The sequence below is a fragment of the Oncorhynchus mykiss genome, chromosome 13 (assembly GCF_057628025.1).
Source record: "Oncorhynchus mykiss isolate SJ-2025 chromosome 13, ASM5762802v1, whole genome shotgun sequence".
NCBI lineage: Eukaryota > Metazoa > Chordata > Actinopteri > Salmoniformes > Salmonidae > Oncorhynchus > Oncorhynchus mykiss.
The window spans coordinates 62,972,050-62,995,433 of NC_143034.1; the positions used below are offsets into that span (position 1 = coordinate 62,972,050).

Sequence of the window (23,384 nt, forward strand, 5' to 3'; positions counted from 1 at the left end):
GGAGAGAGCGAGAGAGAGGGGGAAAGGACAGCGAGAGACCCATGACACCTGAGTCAAGGGCCGGTGGGCAGGGATGGATGGATGGATGGATGGATGGATGGATGGATGGATGGATGGAGGAGTGAAGGGATGTGGAGGAGTGGAGGGATGGTAGTTAGTCATTCACACTGAGGTCAGGTGTGAAACAGCCAAGATTGTGGAGGATTCACCTCCATCATGTTACTGTTCCTTCACTTCCATCATGTTACTGTTCCTCCACCTCCATCATGTTACTGTTCCTTCACCTCCATCATGTTACTGTTCCTCCACCTCCATCATGTTACTGTTCCTTCACCTCCATCGTGTTACTGTTCCTTCACCTCCACCATGTTACTGTTCCTTCGCCTCCACCATGTTACTGTTCCTCCACCTCCACCATGTTACTGTTCCTTCACCTCCATCATGTTACTGTTCCTTCACCTCCACCATATTACTGTTCCTCCACCATGTTACTGTTCCTCCACCATGTTACTGTTCCTTCACCTCCACCATGTTACTGTTCCTTCACCTCCACCATTTTACTGTTCCTTCACCTCCACCATGTTACTGTTCCTTCACCTTTACCATGTTACTGTTCCTTCACCTACACCATTTTACTGTTCCTTCACCTCCATCATGTTACTGTTCCTCCACCATGTTACTGTTCCTTCACCTACACCATTTTACTGTTCCTTCACCTCCATCATGTTCCTGTTCCTTCACCTACATTATGTTACTGTTCCTCCACCATATTACTGTTCCTTCACCTCCACCATGTTACTGTTCCTTCACCTCCATCATGTTACTGTTCCTTCACTTCCATCATGTTACTGTTCCTCCATCATGTTACTGTTCCTTCACCTCCATCGTGTTACTGTTCCTTCACCTCCACCATGTTACTGTTCATTCACCTCCATCATGTTACTGTTCCTTCACCTACACCATTTTACTGTTCCTTCACCTCCACCATGTTACTGTTCCTTCACTTCCATCATTTTACTGTTCCTTCACCTCCACCATGTTACTGTTCCTTCACCTACACCATTTTACTGTTCCTTCACCTCCATCATGTTACTGTTCCTCCACCATGTTACTGTTCCTTCACCTACACCATTTTACTGTTCCTTCACCTCCATCATGTTACTGTTCCTTCACTTCCATCATGTTACTGTTCCTCCATCATGTTACTGTTCCTTCACCTCCATCGTGTTACCGTTCCTTCACCTCCACCATGTTGCTTTCATCTATATCAAGTCTCTATCTTGGTCCTTCTAGATCAGTGAAGATGAGGAAATAGAGGAGGAGACGAAATAGAGGAGGAGAGGAAATAGAGGAGGAGAGGAAGAAATGAAGAAGGATGGAAACCAGTCTGAGAAGTGATGAGCACCAGTAGCAACCATCTTGCACTATTTTAGTATTCAGACAGGGCTGTCGCCTGTGCAACACTAAGTCCCCTGTTCTGTTTAAACAGAGCCCAGTGACTGGGTAGAGGCTGGACTGGGTACACAGAGCCAGCAGGAAACAGGCAGGCCTAAACAGGCATGACAGGAGGGAACACTCACAGCCAGCAGCAAAAGGGGTCCAGTGTGTGTGTGTGTGTGTGTGTGTGTGTGTTAATGTGTGTGTGTGTGTGTGTGTGTTAATGTGTGTGTGTGTTAGTGTGTGTGTGTGTGTGTGTTAATGTGTGTGTGTGTTAGTGTGTGTGTGTGTTAATATGTGTGTGTGTTAATGTGTGTGTGTGTGTCTGCTAAGGAGGGAACAGTCTCGTTAGCAGGCCTTCCACAAAAACCAACAGCAAAACCAACATTTTAAAACGGTTCTGATGGTTATTTGATTTCTTCATCCATAATCCTCAGTTACATGATTATACGGTAATTGTCCCAGTCCTATTTCTGATAGCCCAAACACTCACTTCTAATTGGCTGGCTGTGTGTGTTTGTGTTTGTACACGACTGATCAAAGTGTAGACAAGCAGCACTGCATAAATGGGACAGAGGAGTGCTTGTGTAGGGGATGTTCACATACAGTAGGCCAGGGACCGTCAACTAGATTCAGCCACGGGACGATTTCTTCTTCAGCGAACATAATTACAAAGAATTTGTAGACTGCAAATTGACCGCAAGAAGCCCAAACAGATATAATATTGGACTAAAACATAATAATTTCAAACCTTGCTTACATTTGTATACGATCACATACTGTATATCTCTCTATTATGGGTGCGAATGCTTTGGGCTGACAGTTGGGGAACCCTGAAGCAGCCTATACTGCTCTGAGTGTGTGTGTGTGTGTTCTAAGTGGATCTATGTTTGTGTTTATTCCGGCTGGCATGCCAGGCCACAGTAACACGCCCTAAACAAACATCTTCATCCTAATCATCATGGTCACAGTGTAAACACACACACACACACACACACACACACACACACACACACATACACACACACACACACACACACAGCCACAGCCACAGCCACAGCCACAGCCACAGCCACAGCCACAGCCAGGCAGGCAGAACACAGCGTTGCGGGTATGCTTGCCTTCCACAAACCAGAGCCACTTATCTAACCAAGGACACACACAGGCCTGGGGGAAGTAGAGAGGGACAGGGGAACTGACTGAGTGTGTACAGGGTCACACACATCCTAAACAGAGCTGCCCTCCATCAAGAAACACTGTGCCCTAACAGACTCTGAAAGGGGATGTATGTGTGTGTTTTGTGATTGAGTGTGTGCCTGTGTGTGTGTGTGTAGGGACGATGGGGAGGGCCTGTGTTTGGCTCGCACATTGGTCCTCCTCATTAAAACAAACAGGACAGACAATGCTGTTCATACATTACACACACAGTTATTTTGAGACAGTTTTCAAAGCCATTTGTCATACAGCATTTGCAGAGAGATGCTGGGAAGATCAAAGTCAGTGTGTGTGTTGTGTCAGTTTGAGACATTTGATAATGAGACAGCTAAAATTGACTCCTCCTTATTTACACAGTGTAAGGTGTGTTTGTGTTTGTGTTTGGGAGAGAGCAAAAGAGAGAATGAGACAGACAGAGAGAGAGAGAGGAGAGAGAGATTTTACATTCGACACAATTCGACATACCAATTAGGATCTGGCTAACAATACTTGAATCAGTTATAGAACCCATTGCCCGTTATGGTTGTGAGGTCTGCGGTCCACTCCCCAACCTAGAATTCACAAAATGGGACAAATAGCAAATTGAGACTCTGCATGCAGAATTCTGCAAAACTATCCTAAGTGTCCAACGTAAAGCACCAAATAATGCATGCAGAGCAGAATTAGGCCGATTTCCGCTAATTATCAAAATTCAGAAAAGAGCAGCAATATTTGTGACCTGTTGCCACAAGAAAAGGTCAACCAGTGAAGAACAAACACCATTGTATTTATGTTTATTTATGTTCCCTTTTGTACTTTCACTACTTGCACATTGTTACAACACTGTATATAGACATAATATGACATTTGAAATGTCTTTATTCTTTTGGAACTTCTGTATGTGTAATGTTTACTGTTCATTTTTGTTGTTTATTTCACTTTTGTTTATTACCTACTTCACTTGCTCTGGCAATGTTAACATATTTTTCCCATGCCAATAATGCCCTTGAATTGAATTTAGAGAGAGAGAGAGAGAGAGAGAGAGAGAGAGAGAGAGAGAGAGAGAGAGAGAGAGAGAGAGAGAGAGAGAGAGAGAGAGAGAGAGAGAGAGAGAGAGAGAGAGAGAGAGAGAGAGAGAGAGAGAGAGAGAGAGAGAGAGAGAGAGAGAGAGAGAGAGAGAGAGAGAGAGAGAGAGAAGGAACTCACATCTGTGTCGGGGCCTTTGTCGGCTCCAGGGCAAGAGAAGGTGACAAACTCATGGCACCTTTTGTGGACCACAAAACAGCACACTGTAGGAGAGGGCAGAAGAGACATGTACAGTTAAATGGTAATCAGGAATCTTTCTCCCTTACATATGACATGTAAACACACAACATACACACACACCATACCCAATCTAACTCTCCCCACCTCCCTTCCCCAGCCACCCTCACCCTCCTCCCCTCTAGGAGAGCATCCAAACTGAACACAATGGGTCATCCAGTCATCCTTTATACACCAGCTCCAGGCTGCAGCCAGCAGTCATTCAAAAAGTGTCATCCAGGGGGATCACGTGACCCTTGAACGAGATGGCCGTGTGAACTAAGAGCTCCTCACAAGTAGTTTCCAATTCCTAATCTTACCTCCACTCCAAGTTTAAACTCCTTTAGCTTTAGTAAAAAAGTCATGGTGGCTACAAAAGGCGACATTACAGGTGACATTTTTACCCGGACTCGAGCATTAGCGACTGAAAAAGCCTCCAAGAAGAAGCTAGCTTCAGAAAAAGCTAGCGCCATTAGCCAGGAGCAAGAGGACCCGCTCCCCCCTGAGGCCCAACGAATGCCAACCTCACACTCTGTCGAAGACATCCTTTCTGAGTTGAGATCCCAACGTACAGAACTCAACACTAAATTAGATGCCATTAACTCTCAGCTCAGTGTGATAGGGGGCAAGGTGACAATCCTGGAAAATGCTTTGCCTGACATCAACAACAAGATAACCATAAACGCGGGGCGCCTGGACGAGGCAGAGGGGCAAATCCTATCCATGCAAAACTTATTGACGGATACCATGGAAGCAATAGCATATGCTAAAAAGAAAATAGAGCATCTGGAAGAGAAAACAGAGGACCTGGAAAACAGGGGGCAAAGTAATAATTGTGTTCTATTAAATCTGGGCCGAAAAAGAAGAGGGAAACATGCCACTGATCCCATACCTGCAAGACAAACTTCCAGAGTGGCTCCACCTGTCCACCAACAGGCCCAAAGAACTCGAGAGAGCTCACCAGGCAATGAGGCTCCCACCAGCAGCCAGACAACCATTGCGCCCAATCACCATACGTTTCCTGAGATTCACCGACAAGGAACGAGTCCTACAGGCGGCAAAAATCAACACCATCACAGTGGGAAACGCCAAACTCCCTTTACACCTGTCAGCTGGAATACGCCGAAAGCGCAGAGAGTTTGACGAAGTGAAGGAATACTCCATTGACCGATGTATCTTCAGGGGATTCAAGTACCCAAACGAGCTCAGGATTCTTCACCAAGGAGCCCTGCGACACTTCAAAACTCCCAAAGAGGCAAAACGTTTTTTGAAACATAATCCTGGTCAATGAGAAACGGACCAATGATTAAATGCGATTAATGCTATTACTAAAGGAGGTAAGACAACATATAGCCGATATCCAAAGACCCACCCACCCCGCTAAATGTTATTATAGCCGTCCAATCTATATTTATTTTCCTTTAGCTGAGAGGGATAGGTTCTATAAGCCTAACCTAGGCCTATTCTATAGCCTAACCTAGGCCTATTCTATAGCCTAACCTAGGCCTATTCTATAGCCTAACCTAGGCCTATTCTATAGCCTAACCTAGGCCTATTCTATAGCCTAACCTAGGCCTATTCTATATCCTAACCTAGGCCTATTCTATAGCCTAACCTAGGCCTATTCTATAGCCTAACCTAGGCCTATTCTATATCCTAACCTAGGCCTATTCTATAGCCAAACCTAGGCCTACTCTATAGCCTAACCTAGGCCTATTCTATAGCCTAACCTAGGCCTATTCTATAGCCTAACCTAGGCCTATTCTATAGCCTAACCTAGGCCTACTCTATAGCCAAACCTAGGCCTACTCTATAGCCTAACCTAGGCCTATTCTATAGCCTAACCTAGGCCTATTCTATAGCCTAACCTAGGCCTATTCTATAGCCTAACCTAGGCCTACTCTATAGCCTAACCTAGGCCTATTCTATAGCCTAACCTAGGCCTATTCTATATCCTAACCTAGGCCTATTCTATAGCCTAACCTAGGCCTATTCTATATCCTAACCTAGGCCTATTCTATAGCCAAACCTAGGCCTACTCTATAGCCTAACCTAGGCCTATTCTATATCCTAACCTAGGCCTATTCTATAGCCTTACCTAGGCCTATTCTATAGCCTAACCTAGGTCTATTCTATAGCCTAACCTAGGCCTATTCTATAGCCTAACCTAGGCCTATTCTATATCCTAACCTAGGCCTATTCTATAGCCTAACCTAGGCCTATTCTATATCCTAACCTAGGCCTATTCTATAGCCTAACCTAGGCCTATTCTATATCCTAAACTAGGCCTATTCTATAGCCTAACCTAGGCCTAGGTTGTTCCAAAAATGTTCCATTCATAATTGACAAAAACATATCTGATCCGGAGGGGAGATTTATTTTGATAACTGGGTGGTCAATCAATTACTATCTTAAATATATACGCACCTAACACAGATACTCCTGCTTTCATGTCAAAAATGATAACCCTAGGGCCTCCCGGGTGGCGCAGTGGTTAAGGGTGCTGTACTGCAGCGCCAGCTGTGCCATCAGAGACTCTGGGTTCGCGCCCAGGCTCTGTCGTAACCGGCCGCGACCGGGAGGTCCGTGGGGCGACACACAATTGGCCCAGCGTTGTCCGGGTTAGGGACCTCCTTGTCTCATTGTGCACCAGCGACTCCTGTGGCGGGCCGGGCGCAGTGTGCACCAACCAATGTGCACGGTGTTTCCTCTGACACATTGGTGCGGCTGGCTTCCAGGTTGGATGCACGCTGTGTTAAGAAGCAGTGCGGCTTGGTTGGGTTGTGTATCGGAGGACGCATGACTTTCAACCTTCGTCTCTCCCGAGCCCGTACGGGAGTTGTAGCGATGAGACAAGATAGTAGCTACTAAAACAATTGGATACCATGAATTTGGGGAGAAAAAGATGATAACCCTGTTCAATGAGCATTGTGCCTAGCTACTAAAACAATTGGATACCATACATTTGGGGAGAAAAAGATGATAACCCTGTTCAATGAGCATTGTGCCTAGCTACTAAAACAATTGGATACCATACATTTGGGGAGAAAAAGATGATAACCCTGTTCAATGAGCATTGTGTCTCCTTTGGCGTGGTGGCCGGAGATTTGAATTGTACCCTTAACCCAACCCTAGACAAATCATCTCAAGTCCCCACCACAAATCCTAGATCTGCAAAGATGTTGAACTCTCTTACTAAAGACTGATAGATATCTGGAGAGAGACTAATAGACTAATAGCTCATCTATGGACTCATCTCTAATGTATACTCTAATGTATACTATACTACTCTAATGTCCATAACACCTACTCCCGTATAGATTACATTTTTATCCCAAAGAGTTTCATAAATTCAGCCACGTGTACCATAGCACTTTCAGATCACGCCTTTGTCCACCTCCGCTTGGACCTCTGCAAAAACATCCCGAGGTCAAAGAGCTGGAAATTCAACACCTCCATGCTATCAAACGAAGCGTTCCATACATTGGTAACTACATGGATAGACAACTACACACAAGACAACAAAGATTCTCCTGTTTCTCCGGCCACAATGTGGGACGCTGCTAAAGCCACACTAAGAGGTCATCTAATTGCATATGCTCCCTCTAAGAAAAAAGCAATGGAAGCACACAGGCTAGATATTGAGAGGGAGCTGGAATGCTGTGAAAAAGTACATATACAATACCTAGACAGCACCTCCTGGAGTCATCTTAAAGCATCCAAAGCCAAACTGAATTTGGACTACATTCGGGAGATAAAAAAAAATAAGTTTTCTTTACTAAACAGAAATACCATGAGTATAGCAATAGGCCCAGTAGATTGCTTGCTTACCGATTTAAAAAAGAGCAGTCAGAGCATACAATCATGGCTATCCGAACAGCAGAGGACGAGGTCACATATGACCCAAAAAATATCAATTTAACTTTTCATGATTTTTACTGCAAACTATATACCTCTGAGAGAAAACACACGGAGGCAGAACTCCACGCTTTCCTAGAGGGAATCTCGCTACCTAAACTATCAGAGACCGACCAAGAAGATCTCAACTCCCCTTTCACTCCTGAGGTGATCCTGGAGGCAATTACCTCCATGCCACCTAATAAGTCCCCAGGCCCAGATGGATTCCCCAGAGAGTTCTACAAAGCCTTTTGGCCCCAGCTCAGCCCTATCTTCATAACAATGGTGGAGGATTTGCAAAAACAGAGTTCTCCCAGACTCAATGCACACAGCTCGCATTACAGTGTTGCTAAAAAAGGACAAGGACCCCCTATCCTGCTCGTCCTTCCGGCCCATAAGCTTGTTGGATTTCGACTACAAAATAATTACCAAATTGCTTGCCAAAAGACTAAACACTCTTCTTCCCAAAATAATAAAAGCGGACCAAACTGGATTTATTAGAGACAGATACTCTTCTGATAACATTCACCGTCTTTTTGATATTATTGATGAATTAAATGCACAGACGACCCCTGTCCTGCTGGCTTCACTGGATGCTGAGAAGGTGTTCCACACCCCTGTCCTGCTGGCTTCACTGGATGCTGAGAAGGTGTTCCACACCCCTGTCCTGCTGGCTTCACTGGATGCTGAGAAGGTGTTCCACACCCCTGTCCTGTTGGCTTCACTGGATGCTGAGAAGGTGTTCCACACCCCTGTCCTGCTGGCTTCACTGGATGCTGAGAAGGTGTTCCACACCCCTGTCCTGCTGGCTTCACTGGATGCTGAGAAGGTGTTCCACACCCCTGTCCTGCTGGCTTCACTGGATGCTGAGAAGGTGTTCCACACCCCTGTCCTGCTGGCTTCACTGGATGCTGAGAAGGTGTTCCACACCCCTGTCCTGCTGGCTTCACTGGATGCTGAGAAGGTGTTCCACACCCCTGTCCTGCTGGCTTCACTGGATGCTGAGAAGGTGTTCGACACCCCTGTCCTGCTGGCTTCACTGGATGCTGAGAAGGTGTTCGACACCCCTGTCCTGCTGGCTTCACTGGATGCTGAGAAGGCGTTTGACAGGATGGAGTGGAGCTTTCTGTTTTCAGTCTTAGAAAAGTTCAATATGGGCCCAAATTCTATTAAATGGATCAAATAACTATACTCTCATCCAAATGCCATGGTGACTACTAATGGACTGAACTCTGACAGATTCCCTCTGGAATGGGGCACAAGACAAGGGTGCTCGCTGTCCCCCCTGCTCTACTTGTTGGGGGCGGAGCCTCTGGCAGAGTTGATAAGGAGCAATCCAAGTATTATGGGTGTTTCTGCAGGTGGCCTGCAGCACAAGATTTCGCTTTATGCTGATGATGTCTTGCTCTACATATCCAACCCTGAGAAATCCCTCCCTCCCATTTTAGACACAATTGCTCAGTATGGCAAGATTTCAGGTTATAAGATCAATTTGAACAAATCCACGGTCTGCCCTCTCAATATTACACTCACCAGCTCTATGAAGACACTATGTCCTTTCCAATGGAAGATACAGGGGTTTCAATACCTTGGGATCTTCATAACACCAGATCTGAATAGCCTTTTCAAGGAAAATTATCTCCCACTCCTGGATCAAGAATGATCTCCAAACCTGGATCTCCCTCCCAATTAGCTTAGTAGGAAGAATTAATGTCATCCGTATGAACATCCTCCCTAGACTGAACTATTTATCTTTCTCCTGTTGCCTCCATCATCCTCCAAATCCCACCAACATCAGCTGCCTCAGAGCGCAACTGGTCCTTGTTTTGGAACACACACACCAAAGTATGCAACAAGTGGACCAATACAAGGGTTGAAAAATTGGTTGCCATCTGGGAAAATGTGAGCTTTTTGAGCCTGACAGCGAGCCATCGTCAACAGGGTTGGAAAGTGACAGTGAAGATGAGGCCTCAGAGTCTGATGTTCAAGAGGTGAACATTGATGAGGTCCAGGGAGAAGACATGGAAGCCTGAGAGGAAGACAACCAAAGTTTTAGTTTCTAAACTATCATTTTACACATGTATGTTGAAAACGTTTTGGGAGATGCGATGGAACATTGGGGATCATTCAATAATTTATTTATTTTGTTGTTCAGTGAAATCATCCCATGTGAAGAGACAAGAGCCAACTCATTTAATTAAGTCAACTCAATTCGTAACTAAATTGTTTTTTAATTTCTATAGGAAGGATTTAATCATTTGAAATGATGTCTACTTATGATAAGGTAAAAGGTTTATGTTTCTGTCTCCATATGATATGGTAAATATATCCAATGCAAAAAACATCTACATTTAGATGTATTAATTTGCATACATTTACATTAATTCCCATATATTCCCGTTAATTCCCAAATATTCCCGTTAATTCCCACGGAAAGTTTCCACCTGTGAATATTCCCCAAAATGTGCAACCCTAGTTGTAACCACTGCATTAAATATATCTCTATGGTTATAACAGTTTGAATCATTCCTGTAGAACAGAATGCCATCGGGGGTACGCCAAATAAAGATGTGATTTAAAATTTGTAAAAAGAATTGTACAAAAAATGTGTTTTACTTTTCTTTTTAAACATTTTCAAACAGTTCATTTATATTTTTTCAAACAGGGATATACATCTGGGTGAGTTTTTTCTCTCTCGACTGAGTAGCCTCGTTTCACTGCCAAAAATCTGGTGTTCAGCAAAATAACACAATGTCAAATACAGGTAGCCTAGTAAAATAATTAACATCCAATCACATTAACCGTTACTCTCTTGCGGGAATTCCACTAACAGTCCTTATGTAACCAAATGTAGCTGCTGCTCATTCCGTTTGCTCGAAAATGGTTAAATGCTAAAAAAAAAGTAAAGCCCCATAGGCCCCATAGAGACACATACCAGCTCTACTGGTAGTATTGCTACTACCAGCAGTACTACACCGGCACCTGTCGGCTACACAAGTTGTTCTGCTTCCACAAGCACATCCAATGCCAGCATCAGTAATTCTACATTTATTTTGACATTGCAGGAGATGTTTTGAAACAATTACTGCATGGCATACAAGCCAGTGAATTTTGTGCGTTACAGCTGGATTCAAGAGTCAAGAGATGTGGCGGGCCTGGCACAGCTCCTGGTAAATGTCCGTTATGTTTATGGGGGGTCGATTAAGGAAGACATCCTCTTCTGCAAACCACTGGAAACCAGGACAACAGGAGAGGATATGTTTTAAGTACTGGGCAGCTTTGTGACATCAAATGGACTTTGGTGGTCAAGATGTGTTGGTATCTGTACTGATGGCGCAAAAGTCATATGACAGGGAGACATAGTGGAGTGGTAACGCGCGTGAAGCACTGCTCCCAACGCCACTTGGGTACACTGCAGCATCCACCGAGAGCCTCTTGCTGCCTAGGGAATGCCTGACAGCTTGAAAGACGTTTTGGATACTACAGTGAAAATAGTTAACTTTGTTAAAGCAAGGCCCCTGAACTCGTGTATTTTCTGCACTATGCAATGATATGGGCAGCAACCATGTAACGCTTTTACAACATACAGAAGTGCGCTGGTTATCAAGGGGCAAAGTATTGACACATTTTTTTTTTAAATTGAGAGACAAGCTTAAAGTTTTTTTTACTGACCATAATTTTCACTTGTCTGACCGCTTGCATGATGACGAGTTTCTCACACGACTGGCTTATCTGGGTGATGTTTTTTCTCGCCTGAATGATCTGAATCTAGGATCACAGGGACTCTCCGCAACTACATTGAATGTGCGGGACAAAATTGATACCTCTCTTAAAGAAAGGGGAGGATAAGCAAGACAATTACCAAGCAAATCAATAATTCATGTTTTGGGAATGACTGTGCACAGCAGTCACTGTGGAGTGTGCATGCCATCAGTTAATCTCTGGCAGTTAGCACTGTGTATCTATCTGTAGGCTGTTGTGTAATTGGACAACTGGGTGCTTTTAAAAGTTGCTGAGTCCTGGTATACAGTATACAGTGGAACAGAGGTAACTACCTTCAGTCAATTCCCTCTGAAATTTGAGAGCTCTCCAACATTGAGAGACTGATAGTCAATCATCATCATTAACATCATTACCACCACAACCATCACCACCATCACCACAACAACCATCACTATGATCACCACCATCACAACCATCATCATCACCACCACAACCATCACTATCATCATCATCATCATCATCATCATCATCACCACCATCACCACAACAACCATCCCCATCATCACCACCACCACAACCATCACTATCATCATCATCATCATCATCATCCCCACCACCACCACCACCACGACCACCACCACCACCTCCACAATCACCACCACAACCATCACTATCATCATCCCCACCACCACAACCATCATCATCATCATAACCACCACCACAACCATCATCATCATCATCACAACCACCACCACCACAGCCATCATCATCACACCACCACAGCCATCATCATCACCACCATGGCCATCATCATCATCATCATCCCCACCACAACATCATCCTCATCCCCACCACAACCATCATCATCATCATCACCACCGTAGCCATCATCATCATCATCATCCCCACCACAACCACCCCAACCATCATCATCACCACAGCCATCATCATCATCATCCCCACCACAACCATCATCACCACCACCATCACTATCATCATCATCACCACCACAGCCATCATCATCATTATCACCACCCCAACCATCAACATCATCATCACCACCCCAACCATCAACATCATCATCACCACCACAGCCATCCTCATCATCATCATCATCACCACCACAACCATCATCATCATCACCACCACCATCATCACATCCTCATCACCACCACCATAACCATCATCACCACCAACACCACAATCATCATCATCATCAACAACATCATCATCATATCTGAATCTCTAAGTGTGCAGTATGCATCAGAGATGTTTCCATGGTAATCTGCTGGTTTCTGCTGAGAAGGGGAAAAGAGAATGAATTAATCTTCCTGAGTAATAAAGGTACAGAAAAAAAGAGTATAAATAAAAAGCTCAGCGAATATCTCCCAGTGTGATTTATTCCTGCTCGCTCTCTGTCACCACCTCCATTTGTCATGTCCACATCAGGAAAACACAGAGATGAGAACACAAACACACCCCACTACTGTGATGGAAGGCATAACAAACACACCCCACTACTGTGATGGGGAGCATAACAAACACACCCCACTACTGTGATGGAAGGCATAACAAACACACCCCACTACTGTGATGGGGAGCATAACAAACACACCCCACTACTGTGATGGAAGGCATAACAAACACACCCCACTACTGTGATGGAGAGCATAACAAACACACCCCACTACTGTGATGGGGAGCATAACAAACACACCCTGCTACTGTGATGGGGAGCATAACAAACACACCCCACTACTGTGATGGAAGGCATAACAAACACACCCCACTACTGTGATGGAAGGCATAACACACACACCACACTACTGTCATGGGGAGCATAACAAACACAACCTGCTACTGTGATGGGGAGCATAACAAACACAACCTGCTACTGTGATGGGGAGCATAACAAACACACCCTGCTACTGTGATGGGGAGCATAACAAACACACCCCACTACTGTGATGGAAGGCATAACAAACACACCCCACTACTGTCATGGGGAGCATAACAAACACAACCTGCTACTGTGATGGGGAGCATAACAAACACACCCCACTACTGTGATGGGGAGCATAACAAACACACCCTGCTACTGTGATGGGGAGCATAACAAACACACCCCACTACTGTGATGGGGAGCATAACAAACACACCCTGCTACTGTGATGGGGAGCATAACAAGCACACCCCACTACTGTGATGGGGAGCATAACAAACACACCCTGCTACTGTGATGGGGATCATAACAAAGACACCCCACTACTATAATGTGGAGCATAACAAAGACACCCCCACAACTGTAATGGAGAGCATAACAAACACACCCCACTACTGTGATGGGGAGCATAACAAACACACACCGCTACTGTGATGGTGAGCATAACAAACACACCCCCACTACTGTGATGGGAAGCATAACAAAGACACCCCACTACTATAATGGGGAGCATAACAAAGACAGCCCCACTACTGCAATGGGGAGCATAACAAACACACTCCACTACTGTGATGGGGAGCATAACAAACACACCCTGCTACTGTGATGGGGAGCATAACAAAGACACCCCACTACTATAATGGGGAGCATAACAAAGACACCCCCACTACTGTAATGGAGAGCATAACAAACACACCCCACTACTGTGATGGAAGGCATAACAAACACACCCCACTGCTGTGATGGAAGGCATAACAAACACACCCCACTACTGTCATGGGGAGCATAACAAACACAACCTGCTACTGTGATGGGGAGCATAACAAACACACCCCACTACTGTGATGGGGAGCATAACAAACACACCCCGCTACTGTGATGGGAAGCATAACAAAGACACCCCACTACTATAATGGGGAGCATAACAAAGACACTCCACTACTGTGATGGGGAGCATAACAAACACACCCACTACTGTGATGGGGAGCATAGCAAACACACCCTGCTACTGTGATGGGGAGCATAACAAAGACACCCCACTACTATAATGGGGAGCATAACAAAGACACCCCCACTACTGTAATGGAGAGCATAACAAACACACCCCACTACTGTGATGGAAGGCATAACAAACACACCCCACTACTGTCATGGGGAGCATAACAAACACAACCTGCTACTGTGATGGGGAGCATAACAAACACACCCCACTACTGTGATGGGGAGCATAACAAACACACCCCGCTACTGTGATGGGGAGCACAACAAACACACCCCACTACTGTGATGGGGAGCATAACAAACACACCCCGCTACTGTGATGGGGAGCATAACAAACACACCCCGCTACTGTGATGGGGAGCATAACAAACACACCCCCACTACTGTGATGGGAAGCATAACAAAGACACCCCACTACTATAATGGGGAGCATAACAAAGACAGCCCCACTACTGTAATGGGGAGCATAACAAACACACTCCACTACTGTGATGGGGAGCATAACAAACACACCCTGCTACTGTGATGGGGAGCATAACAAAGACACCCCACTACTATAATGGGGAGCATAACAAAGACACCCCCACTACTGTAATGGAGAGCATAACAAACACACCCCACTACTGTGATGGGAAGCATAACAAACACACCCCACTACTGTAATGGAGAGCATAACAAACACACCCCACTACTGTGATGGGGAGCATAACAAACACACCCCGCTACTGTGATGGGGAGCATAACAAACACACCGCCACTACTGTAATGGGGAGCATAACAAAGAAACCCCCACCACCACTGTAATGGGGAGCATAACAAAGACACCCACTACTATAATGGGGAGCATAACAAAGACAGCCCCACTACTGTAATGGGGAGCATAACAAACACACCCCACTACTGTGATGGGGAGCATAACACAGACACCGCCACCACTACTGTGATGGGGAGCATAACAAACACACCCCACTACTGTGATGGGAGAGCACAACAAACACACCCCACTACTGTAATGGGGAGCATAACAAAGACACCCCACTACTGTAATGGGGAGCATAACAAACACACCCCACTACTGTGATGGGGAGCATAACACACTTGCACACGTGCATGCAGTCAAGCACACACACAAACACACACTGGTAACTGTAAAAAGTATATGTTTTACACCAGGTTACCCATTATGGATGGTAACTATATAATCAATGTAGCTTTACTCCTGTCAGGGGAATTTAGCAAAACAAGGGTGCTATACTCATGTCAGGGGAATTTAGCAAAACAAGGTTGCTATACTCATGTCAGGAGAATTTAGCAAAACAAGGGTGCTATACTCATGTCAGGGGAATTTAGCAAAACAAGGTTGCTATACTCCTGTCAGGGGAATTTAGCAAAACAAGGTTGCTATACTCCTGTCAGGGGAATTTAGCAAAACAAGGTTGCTATACTCATGTCAGGAGAATTTAGCAAAACAAGGTTGCTATACTCACGTCAGGGGAATTAAGCAAAACAAGGTTGCTATACTCATGTCAGGGGAATTTAGCAAAACAAGGTTGCTATACTCATGTCAGGAGAATTTAGCAAAACAAGGTTGCTATACTCATGTCAGGAGAATTTAGCAAAACAAGGTTGCTATACTCATGTCAGGGGAAGTTAGCAAAACAAGGTTGCTATACTCATGTCAGGAGAATTTAGCAAAACAAGGTTGCTATACTCATGTCAGGAGAATTTAGCAAAACAAGGTTGCTATACTCATGTCAGGAGAATTTAGCAAAACAAGGTTGCTATACTCATGTCAGGAGAATTTAGCAAAACAAGGTTGCTATACTCATGTCAGGGGAAGTTAGCAAAACAAGGTTGCTATACTCATGTCAGGAGAATTTATCGAGAAGCCTATTTGCAACTCACCTCCTTATTGCCTTTCCATGTTCTTTGTCATTTGTTGCACTTGCATTATGTAACGTCTATGAATCACATGATTATGAAGGCATAGGTGTATGAAAATTCAGTCTTTGTGATGTAATAGTCTATTAATGTTAAGTATTAAGTAATGCTTTATGTTTTGTGTGGACCCCAGGAAGAGTAGCTGCTGCTTAAGAAGTAGCTAATGGGGATCCTAATAAAATAATAATTCACACGCAAACACATATACCAGGGTTTCAGGAAAATGTGATTTCTGTCACTCCCAATTTTTCAGTTTTTGATTTGATAAAAAAGTTTGAAATATCCAATAAATGTCGTTCCACTTCATGATTGTGTCCCACTTGTTGTTGATTCTTCACAAAAAAATACAGTTTTATATCTTTATGTTTGAAGCCTGAAATGTGGCAAAAGGTCGCAAAGTTCAAGGGGGCCGAATACTTTCGCAAGGCACTGTATATGTATGCCATAGCCATGTGATAAATAAGATACATAAAGAATATATGCCAATTTAATTCCACTAAATTATGCAAATTGACCTATTGACCGATAAACATGACCAGTCAAATGTATTTATATCGAATGTTATTTCCATCAATAAATAGGCAATTTTTTTTCTGAAAACCCTAACACACACACACACACACACACACACACACACACACACACACACACACACACACACACACACAATCTATAAGGTTTTGTAATCCATTATCCCATTCCTCCCACAAAAAACCTTTCCACAGCTTGTGCTGACTCCAGGTATTATTCTACTAATTAACTGCCAATTTGACTGTTATTCAGAGTGTGGCTTTCTTCTTCTGTGTGAATGCAGATCATATGTTCTCTTGGGTGATATTTGCAGGGTAAATATCAAAGGATATGGTTGTAGCCTAGCTACCATGGAGATGAGAGAAATCTCTGGAACACTCTGTGGGGTAACCCTGGAGATAGAGCACTGGGGCTTTGATCTAAGCTTAGAGTCAACAGCTACAGCTTCCAAGGCTAATAAAGGTATTTTGTAATCAATGTTCCCATAATATTTGTGTCCCAAAGTGCTCCCTTAACATTGCGTGAAACATTGTACAACAGGTGGATAACCAAGAGGAGGTACAGACACAGCAGTGTTAATCAATTCTGGTCCTGGGGACCCACATGGTGTGCATGATGTTGTATCAGCCAAGCTCTCTTAGCTCAAGGTGAAACAGATGTGTTAGAATTTATCTTCCAAGATGGCGTAGGAGTGGGATGTCTGTTTTGATTGTCATGTCCCGTCCCTTGTATATATAGTTTTTTCTTCATATATTTGTAATATTTTTCATCTCATTTTCACACCCAATGTGGTATGGATCTGCTATTTTTTACACTTTAGAACCGGAACCCCCTTCAGAAGCTAGCCAGCTAACTAGCTACTAGCTAGTAGTCAGTTAACCACTGCTAGCGGTCATCACCGTTAACTCGAACATCTGCCAGCCTCAGCACGGTCAACTCCTGCCAGCCTGCACAGCGCGATATCAACCCAGAGCATGCCGGACTGCTTTTCTGTACCACATCTCCAGATTCCTACCGCAAGCTCTGAACCTTTACTCCGGATCATCGCAGCTAGCTAGATGCTATCCGAAGGCTACTCCTGGCTAACGTCTCTGTTCCGAAGCAAGCACCAGTTAGCCTCCTGCCTAGCCGAAGAGATCCATCAAGCACTTCCTGGGCTTAAATTTTTTGCCGATTGGCCTGGACCCTTTGCTGCCGACACAGAACCCAGCCGATCCATCACGACTGGTCTGCCAACGTAATCGTCTGAGGGGGTTTCAACAGGCTCTGCCGTTGCGACATCTCCCTGAGACCAATCTGCTAGCCTGCTGCTAGCCCCGGCCTCCTAGCCCCAGCCTGCTAGCTGTCTGAATCGCCGTGCCTCCAGCTCGCCTAGCTACTCACTGGACCCTATGATCACTTGGCTACACATGCCTCTCCCTAATGTCAATATGCCTTGTCTATTGCTGTTTTGGCTCAATATGCCTTTACTAGCCCTTATGTTCCACCCCCCACACATGAGGCATAAATGGTGCCTCTAGAGACAAAACCTCTCTCATCATCACTCAATGCCTAGGCTTACCTCCACCGTACTCACATCCTAACATACCCTTGTCTGTACATTATGCCTTGAATCTATTCTTCCACGCCCAGAAACCTGCTCCTTTTACTGTCTGTTCTGAACGCACTAGACAACCAGTTCTTTAGCCTTTAGCCATACCCTTATCCTACTCCTCCTCTGTTCCTCTTGTGATGTAGAGGTTAACCCAGGCCCTGCAGCCCCCAGCACCTCTCCAATTCCTCAGGCACTCTCATTTGTTGACTTCTGTAACCGTAAAAGCATTGGTTTCATGCATGTAAAAATTAGAAGCCTCCTCCCTAAATTTGTTTAATCCACTGCTTTAGCACAGTCCGCCAACCCAGATGTCCTAGTCGTGTCTGAATACTGGCTTAGGAAGGCCACCAAAAATCCTGAAATTTCCATCCCTAACTATAACATTTTCCGACAGGATAGAACTGCAAAGGGGGCGGAGTTGCAATCTACAGCAGAGATAGCCTGCAGAGTTCTGTCATACTATCCAGGTCTGTGCCCAAACAATTCAAGCTTCTACTTTAAATATTCGCCTTTCCAGAAAGAAGTCTCTCACCGTTGCCGCTTGTTATAGACCCCCCACAGCCCCCAGCTGTGCCCTGGACACCATATGTGAATTGATCGCTCCCTTCTTTCTTCAGAGTTCGTACTGTTAGGTGACTTAAACTGGGACATGCTTAACATCCCGGCTGTCCTACAATCTAAATTAGATGCCCTCAATCACACACAAATTATCAAGGAACCTACCAGGTACAACCCTAAATCTGTAACCATGGGCACCCTCTTAGATATAATTCTGCCCAACCTGCCCTCTAAATACACCTCTGCTATCTTCAACCAGGATCTCAGCAATCACTGCCTCAATGCCTGCGTGCGTAATGGGTCAGCGGTCAAATGACCACCCCTCATCACTGTCAAACGCTCCTTAAAACACTTCAGTGAGCTTGCCATTCCAATCGACCTGGCCCGGGTATCCTGGAAGGATATTGACCTCATCCCGTCAGTAGAGGATGCCTGGTTGCTCTTCAAAAGTGCTTTCCTCTCCATCTTAAATAAGCATGCCCCATTCAAAAAATGTAGAACTAAAAACAGATATAGCCCTTGGTTCACCCCAGATTTGTACATAGTCTATCGGTAAACAGCCCACCCATTTTTACCTACCTCATCCCCATACTGTAATTATTTATTTACTTTTCTGCTCTTTTGCACACCAATATCTATGTACATGACCATCTGATCATTTATCACTCCAGTGTTGTTAATCTGCAAAATTGTAATTATTCGCCTACCTCCTCATGCCTTTTGCACACAATGTATATAGACTCCCCCTTTTTTTCTACTGTGTCACTGACTTGTTAATTGTTTACTCCATGTGTAACTCTGTGTTGTCTGTTCACACTGCTATGCTTTATCTTGGCCAGGTCGCAGTTGCAAATGAGAACTTGTTCTCAACTAGCCTACCTGGTTAAATAAAGGTGAAATAAATAAAAATTAAAAAATAAATAAAAGATTTGACTGCCCTTGACCAGCACAAACACATCCTGTGGAGTTCTGCATTAGCCTTGAATAGCCCCCGCGATATGCAACTTTTCAGGGAAGTCAGGAATCAATATACTCAGTCAGTTAGGAAAGCTAAGGCTAGCTTTTTCAAACAGAATTTTGCTTCCTGTAGTACTAATTCCAAAATGTTTTGGGACACTGTAAAGTCCATCGAGAATGAGAGCACCTCCTCCCAGCTGCACACTGCACTGAGGATAGGAAACAGTGTCACCATCGATAAATCCATGATAATCGATCATTTCAATTAGCATTTTTCCATACATCTCAGCACCCCCAGCAGCAACTTGTCAAAATGCCCCCCTTCACCCAAATCCAGACAGCTGATGTTCTGAAAGAACTGCAAAATCTGTAACCCTACAAATCAGCTGGGCTAGACAATCTGGACTCTCTTTTTCTAAAATTATCCACCGAAATTGTTGCAACCCCTATTACTAGCCTATTCAAACTCTCTTTCGTATCGTCTGAGAGCCCCAAAGATTGGAAAGCTGCCGCGGTCATCCCCCTCTCCAAAGGGGGACACACTCTAGACCCAAACTGTTATAGACCTATATCCATCCTGCTCTGCCTTTCTAAAATCTCCGAAAGCCAAGTTAATAAACAGATCACCAACCATTTCAAATCCCACCGTACCTTCTCCACCATGCAATCTGGTTTCCGAGCTGGTCATGGGTGCACCTCAGCCACGCTCAAGGTCCTAAATTATATCAAAACCTTCATCGATAAAAAACAATACTGTGCAGCTGTCTGGCCAAGGCTTTCGACTCTGTCAATCACCGCATTCCTATCAGCAGACTCAATAGCCTTGGTTTCTCAAATGACTGCCTCGCCTGGTTTACCAACTACTTCTCAGATAGAGTTCAGTGTGTCAAATTGGAGGGCCTGTTGTCTAGACCTCTGGCAGTCTCTGGGGGTGCCACAGGGTTCAATTCTCGGGCCGACTCTTTTCTCTGTATATTTCAATGATGTCGTTCTTGCTGCTGGTGATTCTCTGATCCACCTCAACGCAGATGACACCATTCCGTATACATCTGGCCCTTCTTTGGACACTGTGCTTACAAACTGTGCTTACAACACTCCTTCCGTAGCCTCCAACTGTTTTTAAATGCTAGTAAAACTAAGTGCATGCTCTTCAACCGATTGCTGCCCGCACCCTCCCGCCCGACTAGCATCACTACTCTGGACGGTTCTGACCTAGAATATGTGGACAACTACAAATACCTAGGCTCCGGGATTCTTCCGATGGCATTGAGGAGTACACCACATCAGTCACTGGCTTTATCAATAAGTGCATCGAGTACGTTGTCCCCACAGTGACTGTATGTACATATCCCAACCAACCGAGCTAAAGGGTACAGCTGCCGCTTTCAAGGTGCGGGAATCTAACCCGGAATAAATCTCGCTTTCAAGAAAATCAAGAAATCCTGCTATGTCCTGCGACAAACCATCAAACAGGCAAAGCGTCTATACAGGGCTAAGATTGAATCATACTACACCGGCTCCAAAGCTCGTCTTATGTGGCAGGGCTTGCAAACTATTACTGACTACAAAGGGAAGCACAGCTGCAAGCTGCCCAGTGACACAAGCCTACCAGATGAGCTAAATCACTTCTATGCTCGCATCGATGCAAGCAACACTGAGGCATGCATGAGAGCATCAGCTGTTCCGGACAACTGTGTGATCACGCTCTCCGTAGCCGACGTGAGTAAGACCTTTAAATAGGTCAACATACACAAGGCTGTGGAACCAGACGGATTTCCAGGATGTGTGCTCCGGGCATGTGCTGACCAACTGGCAGGTGTCTTCACTGAAATTTTCAACATGTCCCTGATTGAGTCTGTAATACCAACATGTTTCAAGTCCCTGTGCCCAAGAACACAAAGGCAACATGCCTAAATGACTACAGACTCGTAGTACTCACGTCCGTAGCCATGAAGTGCTTTAAAAGGTTGGGCACGGCTCACATCAACACCATTATCCCAGAAACCCTAGACCCACTCCAATTTGCATACCGCCCAAACAGATCCACAGATGATGCAATCTATATTGCACTCCACACTGCCCTTTCCCACCTGGACAAAAGGAACACTTATGTAAGAATGCTATTCTTTGACTACAGCTCAGCGTTCAATACCATAGTGCCCTCAAAGCGCTCATCATTAAGCTAAGGATCCTGGGACTAAACACCTCCCTCTGCAACTGGATCCTGGACTTCCTGACGGGTCGCCCCCAGGTGCTGAAGGTAGGTAGCAACACATCTGCCACGCTGATCCTCAACACTGGAACTCCCCAGGGGTGCGTGCTCAGGCCCCTCCTGTACTCCCTGTTTGCCCACGACTGGCATGACTCCAACACCTTCATTAAGTTTGCAGACAACACAACAGTGGTAGGCCTGATCACTGACAACGACGAGACAGCCTATAGGGAGGAGGTCAGAGACTTGGCCGGGTGGTGCCAGAATAACAACCTATCTCTCAACGTAACCAAGACTAAGGAAATGATTGTGGACTACAGGAAAAGGAGGACCGAGCACGCCCCCATTCTCATCGAAGGGGCTGTAGTGGAGCAGGTTGAGAGCTTCAAGTTCCTTGGTGTCCACATCAACAACAAACTAGAGTGGTCCAAACACACCAAGACAGTCGTGAAGAGGGCACGACAAAGCCTATTGCCCCTCAGGAAAATAAAAATATTTGGCATGGGTCCTGAGATCCTCAAAAGGTTCTACAGCTGCAACATCGCGAGCATTCTGACTGGTTGCATCACTGCCTGGTACGGCAATTGCTCGGCCACCGACCACAAGGCACTACCTAACACATCACTGGGGCTAAGCTGTCTGCCATCCAGGTCCTCTACAGGCGGTGTCAGAGGAAGGCCCTAAAAATTGCCAAAGACCCCAGCCACCCCAGTCATAGACTGTTCTCTCTACTACCGCATGGCAAACGGTACCGGAGTGCCAAGTCTAGGACAAAAAGGCTTCTCAACAGTTTTTACCTCCAAGCCATAAGACTCCTGAACAGGTAATCAAATGGCTACCCGGACTATTTGCATTGTGTCCCACCCACCACCCGCCAACTCCCTCTTTTACGCTACTGCTACTCTCTGTTCATCATATATGCATAGTCACTTTAACCATATCTACATGTATATACTACCTCAATCAGCCTGACTAACTGTGACTGTATGTAGCCTCACTACTTTTATAGCCTCGCTACTGTATATAGCCTGTCTTTTTACTGTTGTTTTATTTATTTACATACCTATTGTTCACCTAATACCTTTTTGCACTAT

The 23,384-nt window shown here is 45.0% G+C and overlaps 1 protein-coding gene across 1 annotated transcript in view; it reads right to left on the reverse strand.

Annotated features, from left to right (window-relative positions):
- LOC110486800 (protein kinase C alpha type) overlaps nucleotides 1-23,384 on the reverse strand; it is a 206,491-nt gene that overhangs the window by 110,948 nt on the left and 72,159 nt on the right. Inside the window, exon 3 of the mRNA XM_090197092.1 lies at nucleotides 3,838-3,920. Within this exon, the coding sequence (XP_090053218.1) occupies nucleotides 3,838-3,920 (83 nt within the window). The remainder of the gene's footprint in view (nucleotides 1-3,837; nucleotides 3,921-23,384) is intronic.